The sequence below is a fragment of the Diorhabda carinulata genome, chromosome 7, assembly GCF_026250575.1.
Source record: "Diorhabda carinulata isolate Delta chromosome 7, icDioCari1.1, whole genome shotgun sequence".
NCBI classification, from domain to species: Eukaryota; Metazoa; Arthropoda; class Insecta; order Coleoptera; family Chrysomelidae; genus Diorhabda; species Diorhabda carinulata.
The window spans coordinates 24057986-24085435 of NC_079466.1; the positions used below are offsets into that span (position 1 = coordinate 24057986).

Below are 27450 nucleotides of genomic sequence, written 5' to 3' on the forward strand. Positions count from 1 at the left end.
CCATTAGGTGATCTACCTTAGCCTAAGTTATAGTTTCCGAAATGTCCTTACGATTAAGTCGATCAGTTTCCGAACAAGAATAAACGTGATCAGAGTTAGTTTCCTAACATTCAGATTATAATTAGATTAACTCGAGAAACTTCGTCAAAGAAGTGTAACACATAGCACCTTTGAAAGAGTAAAATGAACGAGCAACACTAGTGCAGAAACTTTGCACGTTTCTATCAAATGATCCAAAGTGACAGTTAATATATTCTGTGATACTTCGTTCACCCTTCGATTTTCTACTGGTGGTGATCAACTGGCGTGAAGTAATATTGAGTGAAGTTAATTATTGTAGTAATGTGAATTTAAACTACTTCTATTAAAAATATCATAAGAATAAATAATCTACGTATTCTATGTAAGTAATAATACAATTTTAAGTAAACATTTTGTATTGTTTTATATTTCTTGACGTTTAATTATATTATATATAATGTCGGAAAACAGCCATTTTAAATATTTCTGTCATGGAAACTTCCAAACCAATTACAAAATGTTCATTTAATTTTCATCGTAATTATTTATTACAGTGAAAGTTATATTCAATTGAAACGATAGTTTGACGGTAACGATTCAATTGAAGCCCATATTATTTTGATATTTCTCATTTAATTTTTCAGAATAAATAAAAATTGAAAGTGATCTTATCTTTCTGAAATGCAGGGCCAGCGGATTGTAGTGCATGCTAATAATCAAATAAATTCTTCTAACAAGGGATTCTCATTTGGAAGCCCGCTAATATTGAAAATGAATGATTCTATTGCTATGTCTTCAGTTGGTGAGTACATATTTTTAATTTTTGCATGTATAAAAATTTTAATTCATCAATTTGTTATAATAAACACATATGGAGGTAAAATTTATTTGTAGTTAATATTGATTGAAGATTTATTTAAGGGAAAAATTAGTTTGAATCATAAATCATTAAATTTAAACTAAAATTTTCGGTAAATGTTTGGAAACTCGGAAAATTGATATTTTGATTATTGTTTTTGGTTATTCGAAGGTCTAGGTCGTTTTAGAACAACTTAAGATCCTTCTAGGTCGTTTGAAATGTTTTTGTAGTATTATATATTGTTTTGAAATACTTCACATAATTCTATGGAATATGTTGGATCATATTAGGGACTTATAGATGTTTCTAAATAGTTTTATGAACTGTATACATCTATTTATGCCCTATTAGAACATTTTCGCGTTAATCTAGATACTTTTGGAACATATAAGAACCTTCCCACCTTTTAGGTCGCCTGAGTTTGTTTTGTATCAAGCTAGATGGTTTTATAAACACTTCACATCATTCTAGATCGTTTTGGAATATATTAGATCATTCTAAAGCATTTTAGAGACCTAATTTATCAACATGGAAGATTCTAGATTGTTCTAGAACATTCTAGATACTTCTAAATTGTTTCATGAACTGTGTACGTTTGATTTTTGTCGTTCTAAAACATTTTTGTGTGAACCTAGGTAGTTTCAGAACATTTTAGAATATTCTCTATCATTTTGTATTATTCTAGATCATTTTAGAGACCTAATTTATCAATCTGGAATATTCTAGTTTTTTCTAGATTATCTCAGACCATCCTGGAGCGTTTTAGAATATTTTGTATCATTTTAGTGTGTTTTAGAGACATAATTTCTCCATATGGAACATTCTAGATCCAGATTTACTTTGGAAATATAAAAAATTCCATTATATGTCTCAGAAATGTGTACTAAATGTTTTTTTTTTCAAGTATGTCGTCTTTTTAGAAAGTTTATACAAAAACTAACAGAAACAATTGAATATCATTTCTTACAAATTATTAAAAATATTGAAAAAGTTAAAATTTTTGTCATTTTCTCCAAATTAATAGAAAATGTTCATTTTTTTGACTCACTTAAGACAAAAATGATACATAAGTTTAAAAACCAAAATTTCAACAAATCTTTGGTGGATAAAAATAATTGTGAAATTTATTCCAAAGAAGGTACGAAGAACGATAATCCTAACTTAACCTAAAAACCTTTAAAATTCAATATTTCAAAGTTGGTATTTTTTATTTGCCGAAATACAAGATTTGTGTTTTACATTGAAGGATTATTAGAACTTGCTCATCGTGAATATCAAGCTGGAGATTACGATAACGCCGAAAGACATTGTATGCAATTATGGAGACAAGATCAAACAAATACGGGCGTTCTTTTATTGTTATCAAGTATACATTTTCAATGTAGGAGATTAGATAAATCTGCTCAATTCAGTACATTGGCAATTAAACAAAATCCTCTATTGGCTGAAGCTTATAGGTAAGTAAATTTTTTATTCCTAAATATTCTATAACATGTTATACCATATTTTATCTATTGATTACCATTTTTGTTGTTCGGTGGATTATTTCCAATAATCAGGTCTAATGTTACCATTATTTTACACTACACTTAACTAATAAATATGATGGTATTTGTTTTTTTTTCACCCCTTCTCAACTTTATCATTACTAATAATAACATGATGTGTCCAAAGCTGATTATTTTGATTGTAAATTATCCCTGACGTTTAGATTGACATTAAAACATTTTTTTTCCAGATTAAATAAAGTCAATAACAAAATTTGAAATAATATTTTGTTTCTTGATATTCATGATATGCCATTTACGGTTCTGTTATTATGTATATTTGAATTTTCTAACTAGTGCCTTCAGTTTTATTTGCCTGTACATTTATCTTCGTCCGTCATCTTGCTGAACAGCTTCAAACCATACCGAACACTCTTTTTACACTACCACTACACCAACACTCACAATAACACCAAGTTTACCTGCACTCTCTGAAGATGATAACTAGGTTATCGAAACGGGTGTTGGATGGTGTTATTGTGAGTGCTAGGGTAAAAAGAGTGTTCAGTATGGTTTTTGTTGGACTGTATGGACTGTATGGTTGACGCCATCCTCGCACAGCTCTAAATGCAAAGATCCTCATCTTCTTCTATTTCAAATAGGCCTCATTTCTTCAGCACTATTGCCTTCAGCCTGTAAAAAATAGTAGCACAACGCCGACTGACGCCTGACTGTCAACAATTGCGGAGTTTGTAGTGCGAGAGCGATTGGAGGTTGAAAAAAAACCTTGTATTTTGATTTTTTTGTTGTATTAACATTTTTTTATCTTTGAATGGTAAATATAATGTGTTAATTGAATAAAAACATATGATGGTGCTGTTTCAGTAATCTTGGGAATGTATATAAGGAAAGGGGTCAATTACCCGAGGCCCTAGAAAATTATCGGCATGCCGTTAGACTGAAACCAGATTTCATTGACGGTTATATTAATTTGGCTGCAGCTTTAGTAGCTGCGGGTGATATGGAACAAGCGGTACAGGCCTACATAACAGCTTTACAATACAAACCAGTTAGTATTATTCAAATTTAACGATTCGATTGCACAAAACGGAGAAAAAAATTTTCTTTGCAGGATCTCTACTGTGTTCGTAGCGATTTGGGAAATCTTCTAAAAGCTCTAGGTCGTTTAGACGAGGCTAAAGTGAGTATTGAAATTCCTCGAAATTACAAATATATATTCGATCGAAATATTCATTTATCGGTAAAATTTGATAGCAGTCCACTTTTGAAAATTTATCACGTTTGATTGAAAATATTTGGCTCATTATTTTGTACAATGCGTTTCGCGTAGTTTTTTGAAAGCGTAAATTATGCAATTGCAAATGTAAGAGAATTCAATAACGAATAACAAAATAATTTTGAAATTTTTTTATATCGCAAAATGTTGGTATGAGAAAGTTTAACGCTAATGTACTTAATTTGTTTTTAAAAATATTGTTTCGTCCGTTTTTTAACCCTCTTCAGTCTCCTGATGACTTCAATTTTCACGATACGTTCTACTGTGTACTAAATTTATTCAAAAATATTGTTTTGTCCGTTTTTTAACCCTCTTCAGTTCACTGATGACTTCCATTTTTGAGATACGTTCTTCTTTGTACTAAATTTGTTCAAAAAATATTGTTTCGTCCGTTTTTTAACCCTCTTCAGTCCCCTGATGACTTCCATTCTCATATGTTATTGTGTATACTAAATTTGTTTCTAAAAACATTGTTTTTCACTGTTATTGTCTTCTTTGGACTAATAATTCATTCCGAGAGTTTTTTTACTGAAATTTTTGTTTATTTGACTGCTTAATTGTAGGATTTAACAAGAAATTCGAACTTAATTCTTTCATCTAGTAGAGTATCTAAACTGAACCATATAGATGTGAATAAAGATTATATTGTGGTTAAGCCCCCATTTATTACACTATATAGATGTGATTTTGATAAGAATTAGAAGAATTATTACAATATATAGTATAGTATAGAGTATTTGTTTTACATTTTCGTTATATTCTTCTTGAAGGCTCGTTTTTTATTGTCTGAATTCCTACTTTGAGCTATTGTAGGTCGTTTTTAGTTACTAGGACTGTGCCCCCATGTTAAAATCTTTCCGTTATCCTTTCGTTTAAATTCTATATCAACTTTTAACGGTTTAAATATTTATTTCTGAATTTATTAGTTGTAAATGTGTCACATAACCTTGAATTCTCTTATGTAACCCAAATATGCGCAGTAATTTTCAAATTGGTTCGAGATAACTATTTTTTTTAAACATAAAAAAAGTGTCTTGGTGGCGTTGAGTTGTTATGTTTGAATTAGTTGGATAAAGGTGAGACTTGTTGATTGGCAGTTATCGGAAAAGAAATTTTTTTGATCGGTTTTGATATTTTGATGAATTTGTTAATTGATATTTTCGTTATTGGTCCGTTTAATTTTGTTAATCAATGTAGTTTCACTTTTGATTTTTTCTTTTTCAGATATCGCAGTAAATAATTACATTTAGTGCCGTTTAGTTGTAATTATTTACTGTTTGTTGCTATATATGCGTAAATTTTAGTATTTTTTTTACAAAATAATTAGCCAATCGAAAATAAATACGTGAAATTGTTCTTATATGTGTTACAGTAAATATTTTAGTTGTTTTTTTTTTTCAAAAAAAGTGGATTTGTAAAAGATTTGTAATAGTTTGTTGTACAAACCTCAAAATTGATTAGCGAATCATAGATTTACATCAAATTATTCTTATAGACATAAATTTAAATGAAAATTATCCGATTTAAACTTTTTTTTTTAATTTTATATCATTTTTTCAGACAACCCTATATATAAACATAAATTTTGTACTAATATGAAGTTTTTGTCCTAATTTGATAAAAATTAGTTTTTCGAAACGTCAAATTTCTTTAAAAAGTTGTAAATTTTGGACCACTCTATATATAAACATGATTTCTGTACAAAATTGACGGACTTGTCATAATTTAATAAAAATAAATTCCAAAATAATTGTCAAATTCATTTAAAAATTTGCAAATTGACATTTTTTTTTGTAATTTAGATATTTTTACACCATTTATGGGACCACTCTATATATAAAGATAATTTCTGTACCAATATGAAGCTTTTTTGTAAATTTTGTAAAAAAATCATATATAAACACCAGTGAATATACAGGGTATGTCCGTAAAGTAATTCATCAAGCCTCGGTTTGAAAAATTTATTGATCGGATACAATTGCAATCGAAATTTCCTGGCAAGTTTCGACGAGAATACCTTTGTAACGACTCTAATGTTTTCCGGGGTTAAATCGTTATCCTTTCAGCGATCTATTGAGCTGAGGGAACAAAAATAAATCTGGCGGGATTGTAGGTTAGCTGTTTTAATCATTGTAGCACTTCCCCGTAAATTGTACCATCAACCGTTTGTCCAATTAATAGAAATGGGGTCTTCGACTTTTCCCCGGCCATCCCGGAACATCTTGATTCATCTGCCCGATTTGAATTTCGAAAAACAATCCCCAAAAGACCACTGGAAGTTTCCACTGGCGTTCATAACCTCATTTCCTGAATCTTAATTCCAATTGCTAAATCTGGCAACGTTTTTTTCTTTGGAAAATTAATAGAGAAAAGTGCGTTGGGGGCTTATGAATTTTTACTAAGAATAATGGAGAAAATTAAAATTTTGAATTAATTTTAAGCAACTTTGAGGTATTAGGAGGGATCGTTAAATATAGTACAGTACCGTATCATAAAATTTGATGATGATTTGACACTATTTAAAGGTTATAGATGAATGGGACAATTTTGAGACAGAATTTTTTTTTACTTTAAATAATTTAAAAATGTCCCTCGCATATAAATATCAATTGATGGTTTGTACGATGGCCTATACAATCGTATTGGTTTATTTTCGAAATCATTCAGTTTTTTTCAATATTTTGTGGCGAGTTTTAATATTAAACCTGCTTTGACTCGTTATATCGAACGAAACTTAATATATCCCCTCGTAAATATCTATAAATTAACTTCAAAACGAATCTGTCAGTCCACATCCGCCTTATATGCCAGATTTAGTACCATGGGACACTTCTGGTTGGACTCAAAAATGACACGGTGCAGATGAGAGTCATTTGGAAAGAAATGGTTCAATTTGTTTCGCTAGTTAACGATATTAAATCAAATATTTCACTTTTAATTAATTAATTTTTGATCACACTTCGTATATACCTTGTCTAGAACCGAAAACTGAGACTGTTTTTTCGGTTTCTATGAAGCATGGGGATTAAAAAGAGATTTAGTTGTGATCCCCTAGATGAATAAAATGATTTTATGTGATGTCGTACTGTGACTTTAGATTGTTTGTACACCCAAGACAGTTCAGGCTCCAAAATTATCTGGGATAGAACACGTTCTTTCTCAAATCATTTTCTGTTAGAAATGCGATTAGGTCTTTTCTGAGGTAGCAGCATCTTCTAAGAAAACCTCACAAATCCCAATCCTCTTAAGTTAATACAGATATTTTTCCTTGTATTAATTTACTAACATGTCATAAAGGTCACTTAGCTACTTCTCAGCACCCCTTCAGTGAAAAATTTCTCCTATATCAGAACCATTTAAAAAAAAATAATATTCCACTTTAAAATGCCCCTATCTCCCCCAACAAAATTACCCGACGTGTTTCTCTTTCTCACTGGTACTATAAGTTACATTGTTGCCAAATTTTTTTATTCTCTAGCAGTTATTTTTCATTATAATTATTATAGAAAGTTTCGTTTTTCGGAAATTTTTTTTATAACATGTTTTTTGGTTAAAAATTAAAACTCATCTCAAAATAATTCCGAAATTTTTATTTTTGTATAGTTGAGAATATATAATAATTTTAACTATTACTATGTTGCTGTATGATAAATAGGTATGTGGCAGATTTGGTCGATTTTGTCAACAGATGGCAGCCATATAAGCGTATACCAATTGGCCGAAGAGTCAGGTAAAGTAGTAAAATGCAGGATGGCACTGGTCTTTGTTTTTAGGTAACGGAGTTTGGGGGACCTCTATGCGTCATTTGCGCCCGGGCGTCATTTTTGTTTTCGTTTTTATTTTCACTTGTTCAATTATGCGATTACGTAATTTAGATAATGGCGTAACGTAATTTATTTTTATATTAAAATAAATTTTTTCATCTTTTTTGTAATAACGCCGCTGATTGAAAATAGATTACCGGGGAATGCGAAATTGTTGATGCGATCATATTCGGCTGTTTGGGAAACGTTTCATTTCACTAAATATACAGTGTGAATCCGTAAAATATAAAAAATATTAACAAAAAACCATAATATAACTATATTTTGTTTTATAGTATACGAGGTTCGTTTTATAAATTCTTATTTTATTAATTATCCCAAATACGAGATTTTGTTTTACAAGGTGCACCTATTTATCTTTTAATATACGAGGAGTGTTTATTGCTTTCTCAATATACCAGATGTGTCTAATATACAGGGCTTACTTATTTTCTAATATACAAGTATATATTTTAGTATAAGAGGGGTGCTTTTTTGATATATAGGGCGTGTATACGAGGTGCATTCCTTAAGTTATAGTATACGAAGTGTGCTTACGACCATTTAATATACGAGGTGTGTCTATTTATTTCGGTACACAGAATTTACGACTCTTTTAATATACGAGGTGTGTTTAATAATTTCAGTATACAAGGTGTTTTTTTTTCCTTCCTTTTTTTAATATACGAGGTGTGTCCAATAATTTCAGTATACAAAGTGTTTATATTTTAGTATACGAGGGGTGCTTTTTTTGATATTTAGGGTGTCTCTTAATTTCATTATACGAGGTCCGTTTGTCAACATTTTCACTATACGAGGAATTTTTTATCTTTTTTAACTATACAAGGTGTGTCTATTAATTTTGGTACACAGGACTTTAATATACGAGGCGTGTCTATTAATTTCGGTACACAGGACTTACTCTTTTAATATACGATGTGTGTTTAGTAATTTCAGTATACAAGGTGTGTTTAATAATTTTAATATACAAGGTTTGTTTGTATTTTCTCTATACGAGGTATTTTTTTCTCCTTTTTTAATATACGAGGTCTGTTTATCAACATATGTTTCGCTCAAAATCTTGGTGGCTATATAAAAATTAGTTTGAGGGAGTTTTGAACAGCTTTCAACTGCGAATTTGTTATTATTTACATTAATAGATCGAGAATTGTGGGATAAAAATTTTTTCATGTAATTTGTTTCAAAAAAAACTACATTCAAAATGATATAACACATAAATACGGAGTTTATTGATTTTGGTTTGTATTAAATTGTTTTTTAGAAATTGAAATTCTTTATGCCCAATTTTTGATTTTTCAAAATCTACATTTTTAACGACAATCTATCAAAATTCGACGTTATTCATAACGATCTAAACTAACATAACCTTTAATTGTACAGATTTCAATTTTGAAATCGATTGAATAGCAACAAAAATCAACAAAATCCATATTTTGTGTATATAAAATTGTTTTTTTGAACCAAATGAATTGAAATACTTAGTCGTTCGAAAGATTGGAATATAATATATTGAAAATAATACAATTTGGTGTTTGATTGCCACAGTCCCACAACAACAACATTGTTGACAAAGATTTCGTACTAATTCATGCACATGGTAATATAAACAAAATTTGTTTGTCATGTAACAAATCGATACGTCTCGTTCCGAACTTCAACGGAATAAATCTTCCCGGAATTAGGTCATTTGGATCGTCTCTTTCGAGTTTCTGTTGGAAATAAATTTTTTGTTTCGTTTACTGGTATTTTTAGATTGCGGATTTACGTAATACGATATCGATTACGAATCATCCCAATATCATAATAAAATATTCGAAAATCTGTTGTTAGAACGGGCAAAATTATACGGGGGAACAAATCTAAAAATTTTTACATGAAAATTAATGTTCGTTTAAGCACGGTTCACACCAAACGGCGAATCAACCGCAACACCATCGAGTAATCTATTTTCTTTCCGATTTTTTTTTGCGTCAGCGATCTTACCACGCACACTTGGCGATTTTTATTTTTTCCTAGAGGTTCCGTGAAAAAATTGGAGCGCTTGCAACTTCAAAAAAAAAAAAACGAACAAATAGCCGACAAGTCTGATAACGTTTCATTGTTTTGTTAGGCTTGTTACTTGAAGGCAATCGAAACTAGACCTGATTTTGCCGTCGCCTGGAGTAATCTGGGATGTGTTTTTAACGCGCAAGGCGAAATCTGGTTGGCGATACATCATTTCGAGAAGGCCGTCGGTTTGGATCCGAATTTTTTGGACGCTTACATCAACCTGGGCAACGTACTGAAGGAAGCCAGGATATTTGACCGGTAAGATTTTCTTTATTTCAGGTTATGTCGACGTAGATTACAATTTTTTTTAGGTTAGAAGCCCTTTTCGAAGGAGTTTCGGTCCCCTCTTTCACTTGTCTTCTATTTCAAGCTTTGTGGAGCTCTTTCCACTGGAGTTTTAGTCCCCCTTTACTCGCATTTTTAGTTTGTTTACCAGTCCTCTACTTGACTTCTATTTCGAGCTGTTTGGAGGCCTTTTCGGAGGAGTTTCGGTCCCCTTTTTCTCACATCTTTAGCTTGTTCACCAACCTTTCATTTGTCTTCTATTTCAAGCTTTGTGGAGCTCTTTCCACTGGAGTTTTAGTCCCCCTTTACTCGCATTTTTAGTTTGTTTACCAGTCCTCTACTTGACTTCTATTTCGAGCTGTTTGGAGGCCTTTTCGGAGGAGTTTCGGTCCCCTTTTTCTCACATCTTTAGCTTGTTCACCCACCTTTCATTTGTCTTCTATTTCAAGCTTTGTGGAGCTCTTTCCACTGGAGTTTTAGTCCCCCTTTACTCGCATTTTTAGTTTGTTTACCAGTCCTCTACTTGACTTCTATTTCGAGCTGTTTGGAGGCCTTTTCGGAGGAGTTTCGGTCCCCTTTTTCTCACATCTTTAGCTTGTTCACCCACCTTTCATTTGTCTTCTATTTCAAGCTTTGTGGAGCTCTTTCCACTGGAGTTTTAGTCCCCCTTTACTCGCATTTTTAGTTTGTTTACCAGTCCTCTACTTGACTTCTATTTCGAGCTGTTTGGAGGCCTTTTCGGAGGAGTTTCGGTCCCCTTTTTCTCACATCTTTAGCTTGTTCACCCACCTTTCATTTGTCTTCTATTTCAAGCTTTGTGGAGCTCTTTCCACTGGAGTTTTAGTCCCCCTTTACTCGCATTTTTAGTTTGTTTACCAGTCCTCTACTTGACTTCTATTTCGAGATGTTTGGAGGCCTTTTCGGAGGAGTTTCGGTCCCCTTTTTCTCACATCTTTAGCTTGTTCACCAACCTTTCATTTGTCTTCTATTTCAAGCTTTGTGGAGCTCTTTCCACTGGAGTTTTAGTCCCCCTTTACTCGCATTTTTAGTTTGTTTACCAGTCCTCTACTTGACTTCTATTTCGAGATGTTTGGAGGCCTTTTCGGAGGAGTTTCGGTCCCCTTTTTCTCACATCTTTAGCTTGTTCACCAACCTTTCATTTGTCTTCTATTTCAAGCTTTGTGGAGCTCTTTCCACTGGAGTTTTAGTCCCCCTTTACTCGCTTTTTTAGTTTGTTTACCAGTCCTCTACTTGACTTCTATTTCGAGCTGTTTGGAGGCCTTTTCGGAGGAGTTTCGGTCCCCTTTTTCTCACATCTTTAGCTTGTTCACCAACCTTTCATTTGTCTTCTATTTCAAGCTTTGTGGAGCTCTTTCCACTGGAGTTTTAGTCCCCCTTTACTCGCATTTTTAGTTTGTTTACCAGTCCTCTACTTGACTTCTATTTCGAGCTGTTTGGAGGCCTTTTCGAAGGAGTTTTGGTCCCCTCTTTCATTTGTCTTCTATTTCAAGCTTTGTGGAGCTCTTTCCACTGGAGTTTTAGTCCCCCTTTACTCGCATTTTTAGTTTGTTTACCAGTCCTCTACTTGACTTCTATTTCGAGCTGTTTGGAGGCCTTTTCGAAGGAGTTTTGGTCCCCTCTTTCATTTGTCTTCTATTTCAAGCTTTGTGGAGCTCTTTCCACTGGAGTTTTAGTCCCCCTTTACTCGCATTTTTAGTTTGTTTACCAGTCCTCTACTTGACTTCTATTTCGAGATGTTTGGAGGCCTTTTCGGAGGAGTTTCGGTCCCCTTTTTCTCACATCTTTAGCTTGTTCACCAACCTTTCATTTGTCTTCTATTTCAAGCTTTGTGGAGCTCTTTCCACTGGAGTTTTAGTCCCCCTTTACTCGCATTTTTAGTTTGTTTACCAGTCCTCTACTTGACTTCTATTTCGAGCTGTTTGGAGGCCTTTTCGGAGGAGTTTCGGTCCCCTTTTTCTCACATCTTTAGCTTGTTCACCCACCTTTCATTTGTCTTCTATTTCAAGCTTTGTGGAGCTCTTTCCACTGGAGTTTTAGTCCCCCTTTACTCGCATTTTTAGTTTGTTTACCAGTCCTCTACTTGACTTCTATTTCGAGCTGTTTGGAGGCCTTTTCGGAGGAGTTTCGGTCCCCTTTTTCTCACATCTTTAGCTTGTTCACCCACCTTTCATTTGTCTTCTATTTCAAGCTTTGTGGAGCTCTTTCCACTGGAGTTTTAGTCCCCCTTTACTCGCATTTTTAGTTTGTTTACCAGTCCTCTACTTGACTTCTATTTCGAGCTGTTTGGAGGCCTTTTCGGAGGAGTTTCGGTCCCCTTTTTCTCACATCTTTAGCTTGTTCACCCACCTTTCATTTGTCTTCTATTTCAAGCTTTGTGGAGCTCTTTCCACTGGAGTTTTAGTCCCCCTTTACTCGCATTTTTAGTTTGTTTACCAGTCCTCTACTTGACTTCTATTTCGAGATGTTTGGAGGCCTTTTCGGAGGAGTTTCGGTCCCCTTTTTCTCACATCTTTAGCTTGTTCACCAACCTTTCATTTGTCTTCTATTTCAAGCTTTGTGGAGCTCTTTCCACTGGAGTTTTAGTCCCCCTTTACTCGCATTTTTAGTTTGTTTACCAGTCCTCTACTTGACTTCTATTTCGAGATGTTTGGAGGCCTTTTCGGAGGAGTTTCGGTCCCCTTTTTCTCACATCTTTAGCTTGTTCACCAACCTTTCATTTGTCTTCTATTTCAAGCTTTGTGGAGCTCTTTCCACTGGAGTTTTAGTCCCCCTTTACTCGCTTTTTTAGTTTGTTTACCAGTCCTCTACTTGACTTCTATTTCGAGCTGTTTGGAGGCCTTTTCGGAGGAGTTTCGGTCCCCTTTTTCTCACATCTTTAGCTTGTTCACCAACCTTTCATTTGTCTTCTATTTCAAGCTTTGTGGAGCTCTTTCCACTGGAGTTTTAGTCCCCCTTTACTCGCATTTTTAGTTTGTTTACCAGTCCTCTACTTGACTTCTATTTCGAGCTGTTTGGAGGCCTTTTCGAAGGAGTTTTGGTCCCCTCTTTCATTTGTCTTCTATTTCAAGCTTTGTGGAGCTCTTTCCACTGGAGTTTTAGTCCCCCTTTACTCGCATTTTTAGTTTGTTTACCAGTCCTCTACTTGACTTCTATTTCGAGCTGTTTGGAGGCCTTTTCGAAGGAGTTTTGGTCCCCTCTTTCATTTGTCTTCTATTTCAAGCTTTGTGGAGCTCTTTCCACTGGAGTTTTAGTCCCCCTTTACTCGCATTTTTAGTTTGTTTACCAGTCCTCTACTTGACTTCTATTTCGAGATGTTTGGAGGCCTTTTCGGAGGAGTTTCGGTCCCCTTTTTCTCACATCTTTAGCTTGTTCACCAACCTTTCATTTGTCTTCTATTTCAAGCTTTGTGGAGCTCTTTCCACTGGAGTTTTAGTCCCCCTTTACTCGCATTTTTAGTTTGTTTACCAGTCCTCTACTTGACTTCTATTTCGAGATGTTTGGAGGCCTTTTCGGAGGAGTTTCGGTCCCCTTTTTCTCACATCTTTAGCTTGTTCACCAACCTTTCATTTGTCTTCTATTTCAAGCTTTGTGGAGCTCTTTCCACTGGAGTTTTAGTCCCCCTTTACTCGCATTTTTAGTTTGTTTACCAGTCCTCTACTTGACTTCTATTTCGAGATGTTTGGAGGCCTTTTCGGAGGAGTTTCGGTCCCCTTTTTCTCACATCTTTAGCTTGTTCACCAACCTTTCATTTGTCTTCTATTTCAAGCTTTGTGGAGCTCTTTCCACTGGAGTTTTAGTCCCCCTTTACTCGCATTTTTAGTTTGTTTACCAGTCCTCTACTTGACTTCTATTTCGAGATGTTTGGAGGCCTTTTCGGAGGAGTTTCGGTCCCCTTTTTCTCACATCTTTAGCTTGTTCACCCACCTTTCATTTGTCTTCTATTTCAAGCTTTGTGGAGCTCTTTCCACTGGAGTTTTAGTCCCCCTTTACTCGCATTTTTAGTTTGTTTACCAGTCCTCTACTTGACTTCTATTTCGAGCTGTTTGGAGGCCTTTTCGGAGGAGTTTCGGTCCCCTTTTTCTCACATCTTTAGCTTGTTCACCAACCTTTCATTTGTCTTCTATTTCAAGCTTTGTGGAGCTCTTTCCACTGGAGTTTTAGTCCCCCTTTACTCGCATTTTTAGTTTGTTTACCAGTCCTCTACTTGACTTCTATTTCGAGCTGTTTGGAGGCCTTTTCGAAGGAGTTTTGGTCCCCTCTTTCATTTGTCTTCTATTTCAAGCTTTGTGGAGCTCTTTCCACTGGAGTTTTAGTCCCCCTTTACTCGCATTTTTAGTTTGTTTACCAGTCCTCTACTTGACTTCTATTTCGAGCTGTTTGGAGGCCTTTTCGAAGGAGTTTTGGTCCCCTCTTTCATTTGTCTTCTATTTCAAGCTTTGTGGAGCTCTTTCCACTGGAGTTTTAGTCCCCCTTTACTCGCATTTTTAGTTTGTTTACCAGTCCTCTACTTGACTTCTATTTCGAGATGTTTGGAGGCCTTTTCGGAGGAGTTTCGGTCCCCTTTTTCTCACATCTTTAGCTTGTTCACCCACCTTTTATTTGTCTTCTATTTCAAGCTTTGTGGAGCTCTTTCCACTGGAGTTTTAGTCCCCCTTTACTCGCATTTTTAGTTTGTTTACCAGTCCTCTACTTGACTTCTATTTCGAGCTGTTTGGAGGCCTTTTCGGAGGAGTTTCGGTCCCCTTTTTCTCACATCTTTAGCTTGTTCACCAACCTTTCATTTGTCTTCTATTTCAAGCTTTGTGGAGCTCTTTCCACTGGAGTTTTAGTCCCCCTTTACTCGCATTTTTAGTTTGTTTACCAGTCCTCTACTTGACTTCTATTTCGAGCTGTTTGGAGGCCTTTTCGGAGGAGTTTCGGTCCCTTTTTTTCACATCTTTAGCTTGTTCACCAACCCCTTTACTTGCCTTCTATTTCAAGTTTTTTGGAGCCCTCTTGAGAGGAGGTTCGATCCCCTTTCCCATCCATTCGCTTAGCTTTGGTTCCAAGATTTCCAATTTCCTTCCAATATTCTTATCCAAATCGACCTCCACCTCATCGAACCGGTTCAACTCGAATCTTCTTCTTCCTGCATGTACACTAATTAGTTGTTCATATACAGGGTGTACTGTATAGGAATTGGTACAGTATTGAAGCGTATAGGAACCGAGTTGCATCCCTGAGGATTTTTAGAGCCTCAAACTTAGGAAATTTGCAACCTTTCAACATCAAATTTGGTGTACTGTGTGAGATTGTCAAGGGCATTAAGTAGTAGGCGATCCAACCAATCTGAGGCGTTAATTAGTGGTGACCTAACCTTAAAATTTTTTGAACTGTCATTTGATTGAAAAAAATTGTCATTATGATTGAAAAAAATGTTCTGACAGATCAAAAACTGCGGTTTTTATGTTTAAAGGTTGTAAAAAATTTTTTCGCCTGCCTTTTTTGTTTCTATATTCTCTTTCTTTTTTATTCCAATCTTTTTTCCTTTCCACAGCTCTTCGTCCCTTTTCCTTATCTCCAATTTTTTTTGTCTTTGATCCTCTTTTCACCTCCATTTAACTTCCTTTTTTCCTTTTTTCCTTTTTTTTTCACGCTTCCATTTCTATTTCCGTCGTCTTCATTTCTTTCATTATCTCCTTTCCTTTATTTGTCTTTTACTTTCTTTTTTACGTCGCGTTTCAATTTGTTTCTTTTCTTTTGATTTAGTTCTGTTTCATCATCTTCTTTTCCTTATTTTCTCTACGTTCAAATCAAAATTTCCAAATTACGTTTCGAAAACTTTTGAATCCCCCATTCAATTTCTCCAACTTCAATATTATATCGATAATCTGGCAACGTTGTTACAATTTTGGTGCGATACATTCGAACTTATCGATTCGCTGACTCACTCACATCAACATAACCTCATTTTTTTTTGTATTCAAAATTATTTATACCGTAAAAAAGCGTTTAGCGGTATTTTCGATTATTTTACACGCGATTTCGAGCGGCGTCGAAATCGAAAAAAAAAAAAACGACAATTCTCCGCAGACAATAATTTTATCGCGGTATAATATGATAGCGCGCAGCCTCAGGTTGCCGGGCAACGACTGCGAAAGCCCCTCCGACCTGGGGTGCGTCGCGGAATGAAGTAAACAGCCACGTAGTCGGACGATTCGTATCGTCGAAATATTTACGATTTTTGTGCCTAGTTATTTGAACCCAACCAATTTATACGGCTGTGAATATTTTATACCGAAAATACCCCCGATTCCGTCATATTACATTATATACGTACATACAGGGTTGACGCGATTAATACGCGACTGACACAATTTTTCGCAAGTCTTTCGTAGATCGACAATAAATTTATTAACGCGATTAAAGAAAAATAAAATGTATTTGTCGATGGAAAAATTACAAATTTCGTTAGTACGCTCATTTCAAAATAATATTTGTAACTTAACGTAATCGAAATTGTTCACGAGGTAAGTTTTTTTTTTGTCGTCGTGTTCAGCGCGCCATTTCGACATTGTCTTTTTGAAAATCTCGTATTTCGAAGTAATTCTCCGCGTATTTTGATTTTGTCTTTTTCCGGATTCCGGCAATTTTTTTCTTTCCTCAATTTTCGTTTCGTCTTTTTCCCCTCTTCTGAATTCTATCTCTCTTTTTTTCTATCTACTCTCTTTATCTTTTTCCCTTTTGTATTCCTTTTCTACGTCTATCCTTATTTTTTTCTCTTACCTTTTCTCCATCTTCTTGTTATTCCTTGCGCTTTCTATTTTTTTTTTGTCGCGCTTCCTTTTCTCCTCTCCTGATTTTTTTCTCACTTCTCCCCATCTCCTATTTCTATCATTTGCCTTTTATTCTTATTTCTATTAATCTCTTTTTCCTCTCTTCCCTCCACACCTGTTTTTTTCTTTATCTTCTCTTCTCGTACTTTCTATTTTTTGTTACGCTTCCATTTCTCTCTCTTTTTCTTTTGAGATTTTTGTTTTGTTTCATTATTTCCTTTCCTAAACCGTCATTTACTCCATCTGTCTTCTCTCTCTGTCTTTTCATTCTTTCTCGCACTTTCTATTTTTGTGACGTTTCCTTTTTTCTCTCCCGATTTGTGTTTTTCTTTTCCCTACTTTCTATTATTTTCTTTTGTCATTTTTTTATTTCTATTTTTCCCTCCATCTGTTTTTTTTCCTTTCTTCTCCCTTTCTTTTTTTTTTTTTGGCCACGCTTCCATTTCTCTTCTGATTTTGTTTTCTTTCACTATCTCCTCTCCTAAATCTTTGTCTCTTTTATCTATCTTCCTATTTTTTCTTTTTTCTCCTTTCCTGATTTTCCTCTCACTTGTCCCTGTCTCCTAAATTTTGTGTTTACTCTCTCTTTTCTCTCATTTTCTCTATCATCTCGTTTTTCCTCTCGCTTTATATATTTTTTCGCGTTTCCATTTCTCCCTTTTCCTCCCAAGTTTTCTTTCACTACCTTCTTTCCTCTATCGGTCTTTTCCTTATCCTTTCTTCCTGATTTTCTTTCTTTTTCGTCTTATTTGGTTCTCGATCACATTTCTCTTTTCCATATTTCCTATTCTAAATATTTCCCTCTTTGCACCTCTTTTCATTTCTTTAAACTCCTCTCTTCGCCCTTGTTTTCTCGAATCTCTTATTTTGTTCCTTCATTCTACCTTTATTTACCTTATCTGTCATTTTTTTCTTTCCCTTCCACTTCTCTCTTACCACCTTTCCTGATATTGTTTTTATTCATTTCTCTCTCTTTGCCTTATCTCCTCTTCTATTATCTTTCTGCGTTTAGTTCTTCTTTTTCATTTCTTTTAATTTCTCCCACTTTTTTGTACTGTCCCGTCTCACCACCTAGTTCCAATTATTGTGACTTGATTTTTCTCTTTCTCCCTGTCACTTCTTTTGTCTTTATTTTCATTTCCATTCACCCTATTTTTGCTCTCTCTCTCTCTCTCTCTCTCTCTCTCTCTCTCTCTCTCTCTCTCTCTCTCTCTCTCTCTGCATTCTTCTTGTCCTTTCGCTGTCCTGCGATTTTTTGGTCAAACTTCTTTTCGCCTCTCTTGATTTCTTTTCTATTTCACGCTCTCCTCCGCATCTCTGTTTTTTACTTATCTTTTCCGTTCTCTTTATTTCCCCTTCGCCTTACTCTATCTCTTTCTTTTCTATCTGTTTTTCTTCTGCACCTCGCCTTCTTCTGTTAATCGCCTGAACTTCCGACCCTCTCTTTCGTCTTCTTCTATTTTCCTCGCTATTCCCAGGTCTCTTTCCCACTCTCTGGTTTTCTTCTGTCCCTCGCCTGCCATTCTTCATTCAATCATTTCCTCTTGATCCTCGCTTTCACCGTCTCTCTTCTTTCTATTCCTTTCCTTTTCTCGCTGTTCCCTCTCTCTCTCTCTCTCTCTCTGTCCCTCGCCTGCCCTTCTTTAGTCAATCTTTCGCTTTCACCTTTTTCGTCTTCTTTTCTTCCCTCTTCTTTCTATTTTCCTTTTCGATTCTTTTCCTTTTCTCCTTATTCCCAGCCCCTTTTTTTCCTCCCCCTTTTTTTTGGTTATCCACGTAAATAGCTGAATTCAGTCAGTCGTTTTTCGGAATTAGAGTCGTAGACTTGTTAATTTTACATAAAATAATTTCGAGGTCGAATCGTTTATAACGCCATTGTTAACTATAAATTTGCTTATGTTATAAACAAACAATTTTTTATACCGTTTAGAATCCAAATAACGTCAAACGAAATTTACGAGGACGGAAATATAAATTTATATCGAGCGAATATATACATAAAGCGGAGCCTATTTGGAATCTACCCAAAAAAATATTCGCGTAGTCGCGTTCGTGTGCATGATAAAATAATATTCCACTAATATATATATATAATTTTTTTTTTTTTTTTTTAAATATAATTTTTGGTAATTAACACGCATGGATGCTGTTATGATAATAATATTTCGGATCGAGTAAGTTTTCTATTCGCGATGCGGATGACGTTCACTGACGACGCGTCGGTATATCCGCTTTTATGGAATTTCAAAGTGTTGTCATATATACGATTATCGATATACGATTACCGTCTAATTACGATTCGGACGATAAATGTTATAGTCGAGATGGTGGATGCTTCGTTTGGATCAAAGAACAAATCAAAAGGTGTTTATTTCGTCATTTTCGAAAAAAAAAAAAATAAAAATTCCTTTCACGTGAGTACAGAAAATTACAATAGAACGTCCGATCGTTGTACCATGTACAACTTTATTAACATCGAAATTAATCGGCATCTAAATAAGAATCGATAATTTTAATTGTTTAATTGTCACGTGTCAATAAATCAGATTATTCGTAATTTTTTTTTTTTTTTTTGAAATCTATTCTCTATTGTTCTATTGATCGCCATCGATTGTGTTTCGCTCTATTTACGAGGATCGTCCGAAAATTGTGATCGTTTTTCTCATTTTCCTACAACCGTCTTTTCTCTATCTAATCTTTCGTCCACGCGCTTTTATTTTTCTCTTTTCCTCTCTCTCTCTCTCTCTCTCGATTTCATTCTCTTTTGTCCATCTTTTGTTCATTCCTCTTTCTGTCATTTTCCTGTCTTTTCTTTCTCCCTCTCTCTCTCTTTCTCACTTGTCACGCTTCTATTTTTCTTTTTCCCATTTTCTGAATTCGTTCTCTATTAATCTCCCACTTTTCATCCCTATTTTTTCTGTATCTGCCTTTCCTTTATCTTATCTTTCTTCCTTCTGTATTCTATTTATTGTCATGTTTCCATTTCTCTCTTTTTCTCCCCCGTGATTCCACTTTTTTTCGCCCGTGTTTTTTTTTTGCTTATTTCGCCTCTATTTACCTGTTCTTTCCTCTTTCTGTTTTCGTTCTCTTTCGAACTTTCGCTTTCCTTATCTACTCTTCCCTATATTTTTCTTTTTTTCACTCTTTTCATACGCATTTCTCCTTCTTTCTATCTTTTTTCTAAATCTGTCTCTCATCTATTTACTTTTTCTCTCCTCCCTTATTATTTTCCTATCTTTTCTTTTTTTTTTCTATCATTTTCTATTTTTTGTTATGCTCCTATTTTTCTTTTTCCACTTTTTTGATTTCGTTCTTTTAATCTCTCACTTTCCTTATCCTTTTCATCCCTATTTTTCCTTCCTTATTTCTTTTTTCTACATCTCTCTTTCCTCTATCTTCCCTTTCTTCCTTCCGTATCCTTATTTTTGTCTTGTTTCCATTTATGTGTTTTCGTATCTCCTGTTTTCGTTCTCTTTCGTCCCCTCCCTTTCTCCCTATATTCTCTTCTTCACGCTTTCTATTTGTTATGTTTCCATTTTTCTCTTTTCCTCCTTTTCCCTATCTATATTCCCTTTTCTCTTTTCGCTCTTCTTCGTCTCTTTTTCTCTATCTTTTCTACAGCTGATTTTATATCTTTTCTTTCTCTTTTTTTCGGTTTTATAGTATTCCATTTCTCTATTTTCTTTTTCCAAATTTCGTCCTCCTTCATCCCCCCCTTTTTCCTGTATTCTCTTCTCCCTGCTTCCTATTTGTTATATTTCCATTTCTCTTTTTGTCACTCTCTTTTCCCTGTCTCTATTTCCTTTTTGACTCTTTGTTCCTCTTTTTCTCTTTTCTTTTCTATTTTTTCTACATCTGTTTTATATCTGTCGTCTCTTTCTTCCGTTTGCTATTTTATGTAAGGTTCCATTTCTCTCGTCTTATCTTTGATCTTCTCTCTTTCCTACACGTCTTTATTGTATTTTCTCTTTTTGTCTTGTGGTGGTTATATAATCTGAGAAATAACTGGTCGAAATACCTATACCTATAGTTTCCTCAATCTCCCTAACTTCCAATTTCTCCATAACATATTTTGAGCTGAATGTTGGTTCCAGTGCGTTCGATAACTAACTTATCGTCTTCAGAGACCCTACACCCCGGTGTAGTGTAGGGAAATTCCAGTGGAACAATTTATTATGAAACATATTTCGACTTTCTATTGAAATTTTCTGTATTAAATCATATACCAAATATTTTTGTTATTAGTTGAGTGTTTATTTAAATATTGCAAATTTAATTTCAGAGCGGTAGCAGCCTATTTACGCGCATTGAATTTATCGCCTAACAATGCCGTCGTACACGGGAACCTCGCTTGCGTCTATTACGAACAAGGACTCATCGATTTGGCTATCGATACATATAGAAGAGCCATTGAACTTCAACCGAACTTCCCCGATGCTTATTGCAACTTAGCGAACGCTCTCAAAGAAAAAGGTCAAGTTTCCGAAGCCGAAGAATGTTATAATACAGCTTTACGTTTGTGTCCAACCCACGCCGATTCTTTGAACAATTTAGCAAATATTAAGAGGTGATTATATTCAATTGTTTCCCTGTAAACCCGTCAATCGATTAGATTTTGTCCAACGGAAGTCCAATTTGTAAATCCGTTGTTCAAATTAACCTTGAAGATTTTTTAAAATATAGTTACGGGGACATATCTTTTGGCGATCGGTGTATGGAGAGATTTGAAAATTGAATGGCTTTCTTCTTCATTATCCATAACTTTGATGACTTAAAATAAAAAATTTGCTTAAAGGGAAACGTTTTGACTACCAAAAATGATCCAGATTAACGCCGAGTTAATTCGAATCTTGTTCTACCTTCTCATGCTCATCCAATATATAAAGATATGTAATTTTTTTGTTATCCAAAATCTATCACTCACTAAATATACACCATTAAGGTGGATTATCGAGTAAAAATCCATTGTAGGACTTCTTATGTTGAAAATCCAGAGAAATCTAGAAAGCAATTGAATTTATTCAACTCGATCGATATCTGGAATCATATGTTACAAAAAAAATTATTTTTTTTGTGTGTGTATAGGGAACAGGGTTATATTGAAGAAGCTACCAGATTGTATTTGAAAGCTTTGGAAGTATTTCCGGAATTCGCAGCAGCCCATAGTAACCTAGCGTCCGTTCTACAACAACAGGGTAAATTAAATGAAGCCCTTATGCATTACAAAGAGGCCATCAGGATCCAACCAACTTTTGCCGATGCTTATTCTAATATGGGTAAATGTTAATTTTTATTATTAAGCTTTTCAAATGAATTAATGACTATAAAAACAATTTTTTTTCATTATTTATTATAAGCAGATTAAATAATTTATATATTGATGTGAATTATTGCCTTTTTTGACAGAAATTACCTCTTGGCATTGGTTATTGACTTGGTACCATGGTTCATAGTTATATGTGGGTGACCAAGGACCCCATTTGACGTTACCAAAGACCTATGTCCTTTGAGAATCCGATCAGTCGCTTTGACTTGAACCATTTGACGCTTGGTACCATAGCAACCATCGTTTCCTAAAAATATGCCATGAATTTTCGATTGGAATTGGGTGAATTACCAGACCAATTATTTATTTTCACCGAAAAATACTTGATTGATGTATTTGTACAAGTCAACACACCATGATCAATGTTTTTTGGCCAACGTTAATATATTGTCATCATTCTCTGAGTTTGGTTTGGTTTTCTTGTCTTCCGATCTACTTTCAAATATTTTTTCCGCACTCTACTCACTCTAACACTATTTTCCAACCAATCAATTTATTACAAGGGGTCAGGTCTGGTCAAAATATTCCATCAAATGTTTGTATTTGACACTGAGTTTATAGTGGATATGATTTTTTCCAACAGTCCATGATCGGTGTTTTCAGTCCATTCTAAATGTCTTCTTATCAGTTTCTGAATTGGAAATTGTTTTTCCTTTGGTTTTCATGCTTTACTAGAGCCTTTTTGGTATTTACTCCAACACTATAATCCAGCAAATCCCCACGAAAATCTGTGCTTTTTTTGGATTATGAAAGGTTCTTAAAACTTGATTTTTCTATACCAACTATATCCCTAGTAGTCAGACTTCCTAGGAGAAGTGTTACAAAGATCACAAAGTTATAACGATCGACCGATTTAGGTATTGTAGATTGTTTGGGAGGTTCTTATGGCTATTCAGCCACTCTACGCCTACTATATCCCATTTCCCAAGTTGTTAGGACTATTCCTTCGAGGGTACCTAAGTCTTGATGAAATGCCATTGGTTATCAGAAGACACCACGAAAGGTTTCTCAGGCTTTTAAACCGATATAGTTACGAATCTTTTCGATTATCTTATGCCTGGAGAGTTTCTCGAATAAAACTCCATCTGATCCTTCAATCATCCATTCAGTTCATTTTTGATGTGACATGAGGCCACAGTAGGACTCTGGTCCAAAATATGGAGTCGTTGCACCTTTTGTTGGCAAAACTATCTGCTTGCTCGTTGCTTGGTAGCTACACTAATGTCAACCGGTGCTTTTAGAACTTGAACGTACACTAAATAGTCTTCAAGGCTGTTGGGGTAGAGGATACTAAGATACCATCGTAATTGAACTAATGACTCACCAATCAAATTCCTTTAGGCAAATATAACCAGTTTGAGGTGGTTAGCAAATCGCTTCCTAACAAAGACTAATCAATTCAAACGATATAGTGTATTAAATAATTTTTTTTTGTTGTAGGAAATACACTGAAAGAAATGCAAGACGTATCAGGTGCTCTCCAATGTTATACGCGCGCTATACAAATAAATCCCGCTTTCGCGGACGCGCACAGTAATCTAGCGAGCATCCACAAAGATTCCGGAAATATACCGGAAGCTATACAATCTTATAGAACGGCGTTGAAATTGAAACCGGATTTTCCGGACGCTTATTGCAATTTGGCTCATTGTTTGCAGATAGTTTGCGATTGGACGGACTACGATACGAGAATGAAAAAATTGGTGAATATAGTCGCCGATCAATTAGAAAAGAACCGTCTTCCTTCGGTGCATCCCCATCATTCGATGTTGTATCCTTTATCGCACGAATTTCGAAAAGCTATAGCCGCTAGACACGCCAATTTATGTTTGGAAAAAATCAACGTCCTACATAAATACGCGTACAAGTTTTCCACGGAATTGAAAGGTCGTTTGAGAATCGGTTACGTGAGCAGCGATTTTGGTAATCATCCGACGTCCCATTTGATGCAATCGGTTCCCGGTATGCACGACAAGACTAAAGTAGAAGTATTTTGTTACGCTTTGAGTCAAGACGACGGTACGACATTCCGAAGTAAAATATCCAGAGAAGCGGAACATTTTATCGATTTATCGTCTCTGCCTTGTAACGGAAAAGCCGCCGATCGAATTTACGCGGATAACATACATATTTTGGTAAATATGAACGGATATACTAAAGGAGCTCGAAACGAAATATTCGCTTTACGACCGGCACCGGTTCAAGTGATGTGGTTGGGATACCCGGGAACGAGCGGCGCGAGTTTTATGGATTATTTAATCACCGACGCGGTAACCTCGCCGATAGAATTGGCGAGTCAGTATAGCGAAAAATTGGCTTTTATGCCTTACACTTATTTCGTCGGCGATCACAAACAGATGTTTCCTCATTTGAAAGAACGTTTGATCGTTAGCGATAAGACCGGTCAAAATCTAGCCGATAACGTGGCTATAATAAACGCCACCGATTTATCGCCGTTAGTAGAAAATACCGACGTTAAAGAAATAAAGGAGATAGTAAAAGCGGCTAAACCGGTTGAAATTAGTCTTAAAGTAGCCGAATTACCGACGACTACACCGATAGAAAATATGATAGCTTCCGGTCAGATACAAACCTCTTTAAACGGCGTCGTAGTTCAAAACGGTTTAGCGACGACGCAAACTAATAATAAAGCGGCTACAGGAGAAGAAGTACCGCAAAATATCGTTATAACGACGCGACAACAGTACGGTTTACCCGACGACGCTATCGTCTATTGTAACTTTAATCAATTATACAAAATCGATCCGATGACTCTCCATATGTGGGTGAACATATTGAAAGCCGTACCAAACGCGGTGTTGTGGTTGTTACGTTTCCCCGCTGTCGGCGAACCGAATTTATTGAATACCGCGCAACATCTCGGTTTACCTGCCGAAAAGATCATATTCAGTAACGTCGCCGCTAAAGAGGAGCACGTTAGGAGGGGACAATTGGCCGACGTTTGTTTGGATACTCCTTTGTGTAACGGACATACGACCAGTATGGATGTTTTGTGGACTGGAACTCCAGTGGTTACTTTGCCAGGTGAAACTTTAGCGTCGAGAGTGGCGGCTAGTCAACTTAATACTTTGGGATGTCCCGAATTGATCGCCAGGTCGAGACAGGAATATCAAGATATAGCTATTAGATTAGGAACCGATAGAGAATAGTAAGTATCGTCATACGTAAATCATTTTTTTTTTAACTAAATATATATCCACTTTTTTAATTTCAGCTTCTACCTTTCAATTTAGCTCCCGGTCATCATTTTTGATTATGGAAATTGTGTATCAGCAAATATTTCTGATACTTGGCATAATGATACTTTAAAGCAAAACTCTCGATGGGCACGAACCCCCTCCCCCCTCAACTCTGTCAAAACAACCCCTTAATATGTAATATATAATTGAGTTTTATTGATAACGGATCAATCTGATTCACAACGGGACTTTTCAGATGAATATTTGTATCTTTCGCGGTTCAATGGGCACTAGAGTTTCGCTTTGCACTTTGTCTAATTTTATTTTTGACATATACATTTTGTGTTTCAGTTTGAAAGCGATGAGGCATAAAGTTTGGACGGCGAGAACGTATTCACCATTATTCGATTGCAAACAATACGCCCAAGGTCTGGAATTACTTTATAGCAAAATGTGGGAACGTTTTTCCGCAGGACTAAAACCGGATCACATTACAGATACAACTGCCAACAAAAATAAGTAACTAAACGTTGCGGCAGGTGATTTTTAAACGAGTATGTTTTTCCATTAGTCGGTTCGATGTTAAAATGAACAATTTGGTTATTTAAAATGGGACTTTGCTACATTTCAAAAGTTTCGCAAGGATTGTTTATTTTTTTTATATATATATATATATGAAATGTGTGACTATTTTATAGAATGTGTTTGTAATTCGGAAATTTTTGTTCGAAATATAACTGGATCGTCGAGTTTAGTTTATTTAAGAACGATATATCCTTTCAATTCCATTCTTGCTCATCTATATATTGATAGAATACATTCTATAAATGTCCAGCTGTGATACTTTTTTTTGTAATTGTTGGCAGTTAATTTTAAATACCAAATATTGAATCTATCGGTTTTTCAGTACCAAATGTCACTTTAACAACATTTTGTTGTATTTTTATTTTTGCTATACTAGATCCACAACTTCTATGGTTTTAATGACATTATAGGACTTGAAACATGTATGTAGAAATATTCTTTTAAAAAAATATCTAAATTTTACCCTAGTTTTTGAAATAATTAAAATTTACTCATAAAAAAACTCTACGTTGCTTATTCTAGATCTGCATTAAAAATTAGTACCTATTGTTATTGATGCTGATAACTTTCAAAAAATTATCGTCCATTGTTATTGATGATGATAATGTGCTGATTTCATTAGGTGAATATCTGCCGATACTCTATAAACTCCTATCCCAGTGATACATTTTTATATAACTGTCAAAACCTTGTCAACAACTTAAATGTCATTAAAAATACCAAATAGGTCTAATAGATTGCGCTATATAGCAACTTTAACTTTTTAAATGGCTAAACCGGTAAAATTAAATTCGGTTTTATGATTTAGAACGTTGTGGATCGATTATAGCGACATGCTGTATATTTGAATTGTACTTTTGCATTTTGGTAAAAAAATTAGCTCTGATAACGTGCTTCATGTTGTATATATATATTTTTTTTGGGCTCTAGGCTACAAAATGTAAAGTGCATTTGATGATATAGGTTTTTAAGTCGAATATATACATTATAATTTATACTGATAGGTTATTAATAAATTATTTTATGGTGAATAAGTTGAAAAACCCCAATCAAACCCTAATTTTTTCTGATATGGATCTTTTAGAACCCAAATTATAAACTTGAAGCGCCCGTTTTCGGGTGATAGGAGATGTAAAAAAGAATTCGTGACATTTTGGATTGTTCCTTTACGTATGAGTATATTTTTAAAGCGTTATAATAAATTTAGATGAATGATGGAAATTTTTCGTTTTATTTATTCATCCATAATACATTTTTGGGTATAAAGGTGAAGAAAATCATGAATTCAAACATGGAACCTGAAGATATTTTATATAAATAAGTATAATGAGGTAAGAAGACGTGGCACAATTGACTAAAAACATTATTGTTGAGCTGTTATTCAAATCCGTAGAAGAAACACGATAACAAACTAAAATTCATTGTAACCGTGAAATTTCGGTAAATTTAATATACTAAATTAATTTGTCCAGTTTATTTACATTCAAATAGCCAACAGTTTACTTTGACATATTCCATAACTGAGTAATTATAAAAATGATGGCTGAGTTACTGGAAAAAGAAGAATAGACTTCATTTTCATAGCCTCCTAGCTAATTTCAGAGTGCATGATTGTTATAATTAGTAGTTCCCTTGATTCCATAGTAGTTCTAATGTCCCGTTTTCAGAAAATTTACCGATA

General features: G+C 34.7%; 1 protein-coding gene across 3 annotated transcripts; it reads left to right on the top strand.

Annotated features, from left to right (window-relative positions):
• The first annotated feature begins 252 nt into the window (after positions 1-252).
• Positions 253-26990, top strand: LOC130896504 (UDP-N-acetylglucosamine--peptide N-acetylglucosaminyltransferase 110 kDa subunit). 3 transcript variants are annotated; one of them, XM_057804663.1, is made up of 10 exons: positions 253-403; positions 666-823; positions 2127-2337; positions 3253-3436; positions 3500-3568; positions 9599-9795; positions 20941-21225; positions 21744-21934; positions 23425-25153; positions 25536-26990. In XM_057804663.1, exons 2-10 carry the CDS (start codon positions 703-705, stop codon positions 25705-25707), a joined length of 3159 nt encoding a protein of 1052 aa, XP_057660646.1. In that variant the 5' UTR covers positions 253-403; positions 666-702; the 3' UTR covers positions 25708-26990. The 3 variants fall into 3 exon arrangements, with proteins under 3 accessions (XP_057660646.1, XP_057660645.1, XP_057660647.1); XM_057804662.1 differs by having other exon boundaries at positions 262-403; positions 709-823; XM_057804664.1 differs by lacking the exon at positions 253-403 and adding an exon at positions 478-610.
• Positions 26991-27450: the final 460 nt, after the last annotated feature.